The sequence below is a fragment of the Canis aureus genome, chromosome 15 (assembly GCF_053574225.1).
Source record: "Canis aureus isolate CA01 chromosome 15, VMU_Caureus_v.1.0, whole genome shotgun sequence".
NCBI lineage: Eukaryota > Metazoa > Chordata > Mammalia > Carnivora > Canidae > Canis > Canis aureus.
Genome location: NC_135625.1, coordinates 45,335,561 through 45,348,275, shown reverse-complemented (window position 1 = coordinate 45,348,275; position 12,715 = coordinate 45,335,561). Strand labels below are relative to the sequence as shown.

General features: G+C 34.8%; 1 protein-coding gene across 12 annotated transcripts in view; it reads right to left on the bottom strand.

Annotated features, from left to right (window-relative positions):
- PSD3 (pleckstrin and Sec7 domain containing 3) overlaps window positions 1-12,715 on the bottom strand; it is a 713,619-nt gene that overhangs the window by 86,477 nt on the left and 614,427 nt on the right. For all 12 annotated transcript variants that reach the window (XM_077849457.1, XM_077849458.1, XM_077849455.1 and 9 more), the window contains one exon: window positions 5,606-5,676. In XM_077849457.1, the coding sequence (XP_077705583.1) occupies window positions 5,606-5,676 (71 nt within the window). The remainder of the gene's footprint in view (window positions 1-5,605; window positions 5,677-12,715) is intronic.

Sequence of the window (12,715 nt, the reverse complement as noted above, 5' to 3'; positions counted from 1 at the left end):
TGTGCACAAAATGAGAATATTAACAAACAGATAAAAATATAAAAAGGAACTAAAGAGCAACTTTGGAGTTAAATAATAGAATAACTGAGCTAAAAAAATCACTAGAAAGGTTCAACAGCAGACTGGAGCAAGAAGAAAGGATAAGCAAACTTGAAGACAAGAAACTTGAAATTCTTCAAAGAAATACAAAGAGAAAAAAGAATGAAAAAGAGTGAAGAAAGCATAAGAGACCTATTGGACACTATTAACTGGACCAAAATCTACATTATCAGAGTCCCTTAAAGAGAAGGGAGAAAGAGACAGAAAGCATACTGAGATAAATAATGGCCAAAAATTTCCCAAATCAGGAAAGAAATGGATATCTAGATTCAGGAAGCCCAAAAGTCTCAAATCTAGATAAACTTACAGACAACTACACCAAGACACATTATAATCAAAAAGTCAAAGATGAAGAGACTTTTGGAAGTAGGAAAAGAGTGACTTTAAATATACATGGACTCTCTTAAGACTCTCAAAGGACTTCTCAGCAAAAACCTTGCAGGTCAGGAGAAAATAGCATGATACATCCAGAACAGTGGGAAACAAACAACCTGCAAACCAACAAATTAGTACTTTACTCAACAAATTAGTCCTTTAAAAAATGAAAGAGAGATAAAGATTTTCCCACATAAGCAAAAATTGAGGGAATCGGACATGCTTTACCAGAAGTGTAATGAAAACAAAACAAGAATTTGAAATGAGAGAAAGTGAAACTGTAACTTGAAAGCATATGAAGTAAAAATCTCACTGGTAAAGGTAAATATACAGACAAATACAGATTAATGTAATACTGCAGCTGTGGTGTGCAAATCACATATAACTACAGCATGCAAGTTAAAAGAGAAAGGTATCAAAGAATAACTTTAAACACAAAGCTTTGTCAAAAGAATTCTGACATCAGTATCATAAATTGTGCATGTTGTGGTCGGCAGTGAAAGTGTATGTTTTTGTATATGACTGAAGTTAAGCTGTTGTCATCTTAAAAGAGACTGTTAGAACTATAAAATATTTTATGTAAGGCCCATGGTAACCACAAAGGAAATATATACAGAAGATGCACAACAGAAAATGAGAAAGCAATAAAAACATGTTTCTACAAAACATCAACAAAATGCCTAAGAAGACACTGATAGAGGAAAAATGTGTCAAAAGGCCACAAAAGAGACAACACTTTACAAAATGCTAGTAGTAAGTCCCTGACTATTAATAGTTAAATGTAAATGGATTAAACTCTCCAATCAAAATAGAGAGTTTCTCAATGGATAATAAAACAACCCCCAACTACGTTGTCTATAAGAGGCTCACTTTATATTTAAAGGTATATTTGAGTTAAAGCAGTAATTAAAGAAGCAGAAGCCAGAAAAACAATATGAAAAAAAATCAGTGAAACAGAATTTTTTTTTTAAGTAGGTACGCTCCATGCCCAAATTGGAGCCCATCAAGGGACTTGAACTCAAGACCTGAGCTGAGATTGAGTCAGATGCTTAACCAACTGAGCTACCCAGGAACCCCAAGAATTGGTTTTCTGAAAAGATTAATAAAACTGACAATCCTTTAGATCCACTACAAATAAATAATATCAGAAATGAAAAATGAGGCATTACAATTGACACCACAGAAATTAAAAGGATTATAAAAAACAACTATGAACAAATTGGACAACCTAGAAGACAGGATAGATTCTCAGAAAAAAATACAATCTGTTAAGACTGAATCATGGGGCAGCCCTGGTGGCACAGTGGTTTAGTGCTGCCTGCAGCCTGGGGTGTGATCCTAGAGACCCAGGATCGAGTCCCACGTCGGGCTCCCTGCATGGAGCCTGTTTCTCCCTCTACCTCTCTCTCTCTCTGAATAAATAATTTTTTTTTTTAAAAAAAAGACTGAATCATGAATAAATAAAAAATCAAAACAGATGTATAACTAGTAAGCAGATTAAATCAATAATAACCTCCTCCCCTCCATGAAGAAAAGTCCAGGACCAGATGGCTCACCCATAATTTCTTTTGAAGAAGAGTTTTAAAGAATAATTAATGCCAATTCTTCTCAAATTCTTCCCCAAAATTGAGGAGGGAACACTTTTAACTCATTTTATGAGGTCAGCATTATCCTGATACCAAAATCAGAAAAAGATACACAAGAAAGCTACAGGTCAGTATCTCTGAAGAATATGGATGCAAAAATCCTCAAGAAAATATTAGCAAACCAAATTCAACACTACATCAAAAAGAGCACACACCATGACCAAGTGGAATTTATTCCTGGGATGCAAAGATAATTCAACGTATGAAAATCAATTAATATGATAAATCATATTAACAGAAAAAAGGTTACAAACCACATGATTATCTCTCAATAGGTGTAGAAAAAGCATTTAATAAACATTGAAGACTTTTCTTTAAAAAGGTTTTATTTATTTATTTAAGAAACAGAGAAGCAAGAGAGGGGAGGAGAGGAAGCCCAATGTGGGGCTTGACCCCAGGACCCTGGGGGGTCCAGTATGCCGCCCAGGTGCCCCAAAGCTTTTTTATGATAATATTCAACAAGGAATAAAAGGAAATTACCTTACTATAATAAAAGCCATATATGAAAAGCTCACAGCTTACACTATACTCAATGGCGAAAAACTGAATGTTTTTCTTCTAAGATAAAAATAAGACAAGGAAGCTCACTCTTGCCTCCTCTATTAAGTTCTGAAGTCTTAGCCAAAATGGGTGAGAAAATGAAATAAAAGCCTTCCAAACTGGAGAAGTAACATTATCTACTCACAGATGTCATGACCTTATATATAGAAAACTCTAAAGATACCACAAAAAAACCTGTTAAAACTAAGAAACCTATTTATTCACCTGGAAAAATCAGGTGCATTTCTATATACTAATAATGAACAACCCTGAAAGGTAATTAAGAAAACACTTTCACTTACAATAGCATCAAAAACAGTAAAATATTTAAGAATAAACTTAATAAAGGAGGGAAAAAAAACTTATGCACTGAAAGATACAAAACATTGCTAAAAGAAATTAAAGAAAAAAAACAAATAAATAGAAAGACATTTCATGTTCATGCATTTGAAGGCAATAGCGTTAAAATGTTCATACTCCCCGAAGTCACCTACTGATTTAATATAATCTCTATCAGAATCCCAACAGTATTTTTTACTGAAATAGAAAAACCCTCCTTGAGATTCATATGGAACTGGAAATGATCCTGAACACTCAAAGCAATCTTTAGAAAGAACAAATTTAGAGGCATCACACTTCCTGATTTCAAGATATATTACAAGGGTACAGTAATTAAAACATTATAGTATTGGCATAAAGACAGAATCACAGACAAATTAAACAGAAAGGAGACCCCGGAAATAATCCTATGCTTATCCAGTAGTAAACTGATATTCCATACAGTGCCAAGTGCAGAAGGGGGAAAGATGATTGCTTCCACAAGCAGTACTAGGGAAATGGGTTTCCACATGCGAAAGAATGAAATTTCATTTTTATCTTATATCATTCACAAAAGTTAACTCAAAATAAAGTCTCAAATGTAAGATGTGACACTCTAAAAATCCTAGAAGAAAACATAATGGAAAAACTTGTTGGCATGGACAGTGGAAATGATTTCTTGGATGTGATACCAAAAGTACAGGCAATGGAAGCAAAAACGGACAAGTGAGACTACACAAAAGTAAAAAGCTTCTGTACAGCAAAGGAAACAAGGGAGTAAAAAGGCTACCTACAGAATGGGAGAAAATATCTGAAAGCCATGTATTTGATAAGGGATTAATATCCAAAATATATAAAGAATTCCTATAACTCAATAGAAAAAAACAAAACAACACAAAACAAACGGAACAACAGAGAATAAGAAGTACTCTGACATGCATATGGAGACATTGGAACTGCTGTGCTCTGTTGGTGGGACTTGAAAATAATTCAGCCACCATGGCAAACCATATAGACCTCCTTCACAAAATAAATAGAACTACCATGTGATCCAGTGATCTCACTTCTGTGTTACCCTTATCAATGGGAATTGAAATCAGGATATCAACGAGAGATTTGCACTCCATGTTTACTTCATCATTATTTAAAATGACCAGAGGTGGAAACAACATAAATACCCATAGATGAATGAATGAAGTAAAAAAAATGTAGTATTAGCCCTAAAAAAGAAGGAAATTCTGTTATAGGCTACAACATGGATGAACCTTCATCACATTATGTTAAATGAAATCAGCCAGTCATTGAAGGACAAATATTACTTGTTTCCACTTATATCCAACCACATTGAAACAGAAGGTAGAATGGTTGGTGCCAGGGACTGGGGAAAGGGGGGAATGGGAGGATTACTGTTCACTGGGTATTATTTGTCATGCAAGGTGGAAGATTTTTCTTTTTTTAAAAGATTTTACTTATTTATTCATGACAGAGAGAGAGAGAGAGAGATTGGCAGAGACACAGTTAGAGGGAGAAGCAGGCTCCATGCAGGGAACCCGATGCGTGACTCGATCCCGGGACTCCAGGATCACACTCTGCGCCAAAGGCAGGCACTAAACCACTGAGCCACCCAGGGATTCCCCCAAGATGGAAGATTTCTACAAACATATTGTACAACATTGTTCTGATAGCTAATACTATCCACTGTGCATGCAGAAATTAATTGAGGGTAGATCTCATGTTATGTGTTTTTGACCGCAATTAAAAAAATAAGATTTTTTCCTATCAGTCATCATTAAGGGGCAGTGGTAGCAACTGCCTTGCCACCTATTTGCCCAAATTCCAAGCTGCCCTTCACAGTTAGAGCTGAAATCCTGTTTGGCCCTGGGAAGCAGTGGACCTTATTCCAGTCAACACACATATTTTCATGTCCACATACACAGAGCTAGGGAAGTAGAAGCTCCAGGGATTACCTTACAAAGGCTAGAACACACAAACTTGATCCCAAACAGATTTCCAGATTCTGGGATCAGAAGAAAGGATCCAGGCAGGAAATGGTCTGATGGAAAACTTACCCAGATAATTTGGATTATATACTTGAATGAAAATGTGTTTTTAGATTTAAGTAAGATCTAAATGAAGGCAAATCACTAAATGAAGAGATACTGTTACATAGCAATAGTGAGGGAGATAAATGAAGGATCTAACTAATCTATAGTATAAATAACCATTGAAACAAGTGCTGCCACAGGTCTATATCTACATAGACTGTATGCAGTCTGACTTAACCTATATTTTAAATTTCTAACTGAACACAAATGGAATATAGTTCTGATCACAGGCACATATACACTATTTATATATATTTAATATATTCTACAAAATATATATAACATATACCTTAAAATATTTTGTGCAAAATACTTTATATTATATATACAATTATACATATATAATTTCTAAAGTAATTTTTTAACCAGAAACAAAAACAAATCTGAAAAAGAATTTAGACATCAATTAAATAATTTTTAGGGTGTCTGATGTAGCCTCTGTGCAAAGTAAATATTTCCTGGATACCTTCTCAAATCATTTCATGAAGTTTTCTGGGCTTCATTTATTTAACTTATGTTTACCTTTTGCAAATAAAGGACTGTTCCCTTTAGTACAGCATAAAAAGTTTTCCATCCTCGCTTTCCTCTTGGAGCTAGAAAGGAGAAAAAAAGGAAAATTTTATTTGACAGAAAATAGCATTTTAGACAAAATTGAAACAATCAACATGGTGATTGTGTTTCAATGTTCCTGGTTTATTAATATCCAAAATTAGTAACAATGAGAACTAAAATTTTCTTGAGGCTTAACTTTGTAACAGGCAATATTCCAAACATGTCTTCCATATACTGTCTCACTAAATCCCCACAATAATCCTTTGAGGTAGGTATTATGACTCTTGTCTTTTTATAAAACTGAAACAATGATACATAATCCACCCGTGGTCACATAACTAGGAAGAGAAGCCAGAATCTGAACCCAGAAGCATGGCTCTATAGTCTGCACTTGAGTAGACAGAACTTAAGGACTGGGAAAGCAGTGAGACATTCTGGAAATACATATTAATCCAAGAAAAGCTTAAAAGTCTCATTGTACCAGATCATTTATAGCCCTGTCAAAGTTTCTAGAAAACATTAAAATCTCAGAATATAAAAGAACTCCTGTTGGCATTTCCACACACACACCCACGAATTGGATTATAACTTTAATTATTACTATTCTTATGGCAACCTGTGATACCTCAGTTGCAGATCTTGCCATACTATAATACAATATTTTTGTTTAATGTCTCTCAGGAGACTATTAATGACTTGAGAGCAGGTATCCTTCATTTTTATAATTCACAGTATCTGGCACAGTGTAAGGCAGACATTAAGTACCCTCATAAAAATTCTCCAAATTAATTTTATTTCAGAAATCCTTACATTCTTTTTGTTTACATTTTCTTGGAGTAAAAAGTAGAATTTCCCTATTGAGATCTATCTATCTATCTATCTATCTATCTATCTATCTATTCTTAATCTTAATTAAAGTATGTAACTGGAAAATGTTACCCGAATGCCATTTTTCTAAACATGTCTATCCAAATAGGGAGGGAGGACCACTTATTCTTATTTCTTTATCAACTATTTGGCTAATTTTATACTGTCTTTAACTTGGATACCTGATTAAATTAGGAAATACATTATTCTTAAGCAAATCCTTTAAATCTCCTTTGACTGAAGACTCAAGAATCCTTAGGGTTGGGAACTGTGTGAATATCCACCTGCAGAACACAGGTGCCCTTGCCAACACCATACTGATATATTCACCTGGCAAAAAAAGACTCAAAACATCCACTCTGCAGGTTTCCAGGGGAAATTAAAAAAAAAAAAAAAAATCATCCCATCTGTTTTCACTATGCAAGGATGTACTCAAAAATAAATGATCATCAACAGTACATCATTATCTCCTTTATAAAGAAAATCTAGATAATTATACATATATATATAACATAAATATTGACTATATTGTTCAAAGATGTCAAATTCTGATATACTTAATGTGAGAACAGTACACACAGAAGTGACCACAGGCTGCAGGAGTTGTTGCAGAGCAAACCAAAGGCAGCAGCATGGTGTGCTGAAGGCACCTGACCAGAAAGACCAGCTGGTTTCTAGTCCTGTCTTAACACCCATCTCACCCAAAACCCCTAACTGGGGAGCTCCTGACAATCCAACTTTTCAAAGCTTTGGATGCTTCATTTAATAACATGGATAATTTACCTAAGTTAAAGCAAATACTAGCTAATGGTGGAAAGTAACTTAGAAAAACCCTTTTCTTTTTCCCTGTTTCTTTCTTTCTCTCTCTCTCTCTCTCTTTTTTTGCTTTTTTTCCCATCATATTTAATCCCCATCACTTCCATCCATCCCCCCACCCAAATCACCTCTGGTAACCATCAGTTTGTTCTCTATATTTAAGAGTCTGTTTCTTACTTTGTCTTTTTTTCTTTGTTCATTTGTTCTTTTCTTAAATTTCACATATGAATGAAATCGTATGGTATTTACCTTTCTCTAACTTAGTTTGCTTAGGATCACATTCTCTGATCCATCCATGTTGTTGCAAATGGCACAGTTTCATTCTATTTTTATGGATGAGTAATATTAACAGTGCGATTACTGGGTCCTAGGGTAGTTCTATTTTTAATTTTTTGAGAAACTTTCATGCTGCTCTCCACAGTGGCTGCACCAGTTTGCATGCCCACCGACAGTGAGTGAGGGATCTTTTTTTTCCACATTCTCACCAACACTCATTCTTTCTTGAGTTTTTGACTTAAGCCATTCTGACAGGTGTGAGATGATATCTCATTGTGGTTTTGATTTGTATTTCTCTGATGACTAATGTTGAGCATCTTTTCATGTGTTTATTGGCCATCTGGACGTCTTCTTGGGAGAACTCTCTGTTCATGTCTTCTGCCCATTTTTTAATTGGGTTGTTTTCTGGGTGTTGAATAGGTTCTTTATATATATTTTGCATACTAACCTTTTATTAGATATGTCACTTGCAAATATCTTCTCCCATTCCATAGTTTGGCTTTTAGTATTGTTGATTGTTTCCTTTGCTGTGCAGAAGCTTTCAATTTTGATGTAGTCCCAACTGTTCATTTTGGCTTTTATTTCCCTTGCCTCAGGAGAAATATCTAGAAAAATGCTGTGTGTGATGTCAAAGAAGTTACTGCCTGCACTCTCTTCTAGGACTTTTATGGTTTCAGGTCTCACATTTACATCTTTAAGCCATTTTGGCTTTATTTTTGTGTATGGTGAAGAAAATGGTCCAGTTTCATTATTTTGGACATAACTGTCCAGTTTTCACAAGACCATTTGTTGAACAGACTTTTTCCCATTACATATTCTTTCCTCCTTTTTCATAGATTAACTGATCATGTGTTGTGTGTTTATTTCTGTGTATTCTATTTTGTTCCATTAATCTATGTGTCTATTTTTGTGCCAGTACCACACCATTTTCGTCACTGCAGCTTTGTTAACATAATTTGAAGTCTGGATTGTGATGTCTCCAGCTTTGCTTTGCTTTTCAAGATTGTTCTGGCTATTCAGGGCCTTTTGTGGTTCCACATAAATTTTAGGATTGTTTGTTCCAGTACTGTGAAAAATGTTAGTATTTTGATAGGGATTTGCATTAAATCTGCAGATCACTTTGGGCAGTACAAACATTTTAACAGGATTTGTTCTTCCAATCCATGAGCATGGGATGTCTTTCTGTTTCTTTGTGTTGTTTTCAATTTCTTTCATCGGTGTTTTACAGTTTTAGAATACAGGTCTTTCACTTTTTAGTTAGGTTTATTCCTAGGTATTTTATTATTTTTGGTACAATTATAAAGGGGATTGTTTTCTTAATTTCTGTCTGCTGCTTCATTAATATTGTATAGAAATACAACAGATTTCTGTACATTGATTTTATATCCTGCAACATTAATGAATTTATTTATCAATTCTAGTAGGGTTCTTTTAAAAAAGATTTTATTCATTTATTTATTGTCGGGAGTGGGGAGACAGAGAGAGAGAGAGAGAGACAGAGAAAGCCTGCACAAGTGGGGGGGGGGGAGCGGGGGGTGGCAGGCAGAAGGAAAGGCAGGCTTCCCACTGAGCAAGGAGCCTGATGAGGGACTAGATCCCAGGACCCTGGGATCATGACCTGAGCTGAAGGCAGTCACTTAACCAAGTGAGACATCCAGGGCTCCCGAGTTCTAGCAGCGCCCAGTTTCATTATTTTGGACTTTTAGGGATGTCTATGTAGGGATTTCTATGTAGTCTTATGTCATCTGCAACTACTGAAAGTTTTACTTCTTCCTTGCTCTTCTGAATGCTTTTTATTTCTTTTTGTTGTCTTACTGCTGTGGCTAGAACTTCCAGTTGAATAAAAGTAGTGAGAGTGGACATCCTTATCCTCTCCTTCACATAAGTGAAATGCTCTCGGTATTTTTCCTGTTTAGTATGATGTGAGATTTTCATATAAGGTCTTTATATGCTGAGGTATGGTTCCCTCTAAATTACCTTGTTGAGGGCTTTTTAAGAAAAAATCATGAATGGATGTTATACTTTGTCAAATGCTTTTTATGTATCTATTGAAAGATCATATGGATCTTATCCTTTCTCTTATTGATATGATATACCATGTTGATTCATTTGCAAATACTGAGCCACTCTTTCACCCTGGGAATAAATCCCACTTGATTTTGTTCAATGATTTAATATAATTAATGATTTAATATATTGTTGTTGTTTAATGATTTAATATATTGTTGGATTTGGTTTGCTGGTATTTTGTTGATGATTTCTGCATCCTCAGAGATATTGGCCTGTAGTGTGGTTTTTGTTTTTTGTTTTGTTTTGTTTTTGTAGTATCTTCCTCTGGTTCTCTTATCAGGCTAATGCTTGTTGTTGATCTTATAGAATGAATTTGGAAGCTTTTCATCTTCATCTATTTTTTTTTTTGGAATAGCTTGAGAAAAATCGATGTTGACTCTTCTTTATATGTCATCATGATAAATACTCGTTAATCCCCTTGCCCTATTTCCCCTATTGATTCATCCCACCCCCACTCTGGTAAGCATCAGTTTGTTCTCTATAGTTAAGAATCTGTTCCTTGGTTTGTAGGTCTCTCTCGTTTCCTTTCATTGTTTTCTTTCTTATATTGTGCATATGAGTTTGTCTTTCTCTGGTTTATTTCATTCAGCATTATACTCTCTACCTCCACCTACATTGTTGCATATGGTAAGATTTAATTCTTTTTATGGCTTATGTATATACCACATCTTCTCTATCAATTCATCGGTTGATGAACACGGGCTGCTTCCATTAATTTGGTTATTATAAATAATGTTGCTATCAACATAGGGTTGCATATATATCTTTGAATTAGTGTTGTTATATGTTTTAGGTAAATTTGTGATTATTAGATTATAGGGTAGTTCTATTTTTCAGTTTTTGAGAAAGCTCCATACTATTTTTCACAGTAAGTTCACATGTCTATGTTCCGGTCAACAGTGCAGGAGGGTTGTTTTTCTCCACATCCTCGCCAACATGTTTTTCTAGTGTTGCTGATTTTAGCCATTGTGACAGGTGTGAAGTGGTATTATACTGTTGTTTTCCACCCTTGGTCTTATTAGATAAGATAGTACATTTATATTGAAAGTAATTGTTGATAGATGTGTACTTATTGCCATTTTCTTACTTGTTTTGTGGTTTTTCTTATACTTTTTCTCCTATCCTATCTCCTCTTGTTCTCTTTCATGGTTTGCTGGCTTTCTTTAGTGAAATACTTGGATTTCTTTCTTGTTATTCTTTGCATATCTATTACTGGTTTTTGATTTGTGGCTACTATTGGTTTGTATATAACATCTTCTGCATATAGCAGTCCATGCTATGTTGATGGTTGCTTAAGTTGGAACCCATTCTTTATGCCTCTCACCCCTATGTTTTAGGTATATGGTGTCATATTTTACATCCTTTAATTTTGTAAATCCTTTGAGTGATTTTTACAGACACACTTATTTTTACTGCTTTTGTGTTTCCTACGTTTCATACTCTCAACTTTCAGTCTTTCCCTTTCTTTCCACTCAAAGGATCCCCTTTAATATTTCTTGTAGGGCTGGTTTAGTTGTCATGAACTCCTTTATTTATTTATTTATTTATTTTTTTGTTGTTGTTTTTCTGATAAATTTTAGCTGTCATTCTGTTCTGAATGATAGCCTTGCTGGAAAGAATATTCTTGGCTGAAGATTTTTCCTTTCAGCATTTCAAATATACCAGGCCACTGCCTTCTAGCCTATAGAGTTTCTGCTGAAAAACCTGCTCATTTTCTTATAGGGTCTCCCTTATAAGTAATGTCTACTTTTCTCTTGGTGTTTTAAAATTTTTTTCTTTGCCACTCTTCCTATCTTCTTTCACGTGACGACTTCTTTACATTTAGTTGTCGACTTTGTCAGTCTCGGGCTTGTTTTCTTGGGTTATTTATGCTGATTTGAGTGTTACCTAGTTGTATCCGTGGGAGACAGCGAGCTTTGGTTCCTCATACTCCGCCATCTTCAAGAAAACCCATTGTTTTTATAGGACTATCAGAGTCCTGGATTTTAAAGGCTTTCCCCAAAATTCTAAAACTAGTTTAGAGGCATCTTGAGATTCCTTCATTTCAAAGATCTACAAACCTATTTTATACTTTTCAAGTAGAAATCTCTAATCCATGAATCCTTGTAAATGTTCCCCCCAAATTTTAATAGCTCTTTATCATTACCACACCAAGCCTACTAGAATCAGATCCCAAAGAACCTTCCAAATGAAATGTGATCTTAAGTTACTATGGATGACAAATGCTTAAGTCAATGAGCATTAACTGCTTGCATTCTCTACTTTTTCATCTCCTACAGAAAGTTAAAACTTAAAATCTTGTTTTTGATCAATTATATTGTAGTTGTTTAAGTCTTTGAGTAAACAATCAATTCTCCTAACAGATGACTAGAAGCAAGTGCTCAACAGTATATAATTAGTGTGTCATAAAAGCACTTCTTTAAATGATTTTACATGTATTAATTCATTTAACTCATACCACAATGCTAAAAATAAGGTATACTGTTACCTCCACTTTACATATGGGACTGTGAGTGCAAATGAGTGGAACTCAGGGAAGAAAGAGACTACTATGCACTAAAGCAGGCTGGGGAGGCTCTCGAGAGGCAATTTCAACTGTCCTGATCCTAAAGCCACACACATAGTGCTGCTATGGCTCTTGCATCTGTGATAAGACTTGCCATGGGAAGCACATGGGTTAGAGGTCAATGAACCAGGAGCATCCTCCTCATAATGACTGTAGAATGAGTTAAAACTGATTTCATAACTCTAGATTACTAAGTACAGAAGACCAGGGAAAGAGTTGTAACTGTGGTTACATAATAAACATGATAGAAGGAATAAGTGAGTTTGGAAACCCAATGTTTCCTACTAAAAGGCTTTAAATTATGAAGGTGATAGGGAGTGGGTAGATAGACTTTTAAAATACTTGGGTTTATACTGTGAAAAGATGTTTACTGACCTTGATCAAAAGACACCACTCTAAGCACTAGACTATGTTTTCACTGCCGTTTTTAATATGCATACTCAAAACCTAAAGATACTTTCTTTCTTTTTGAAAATACAAAGATC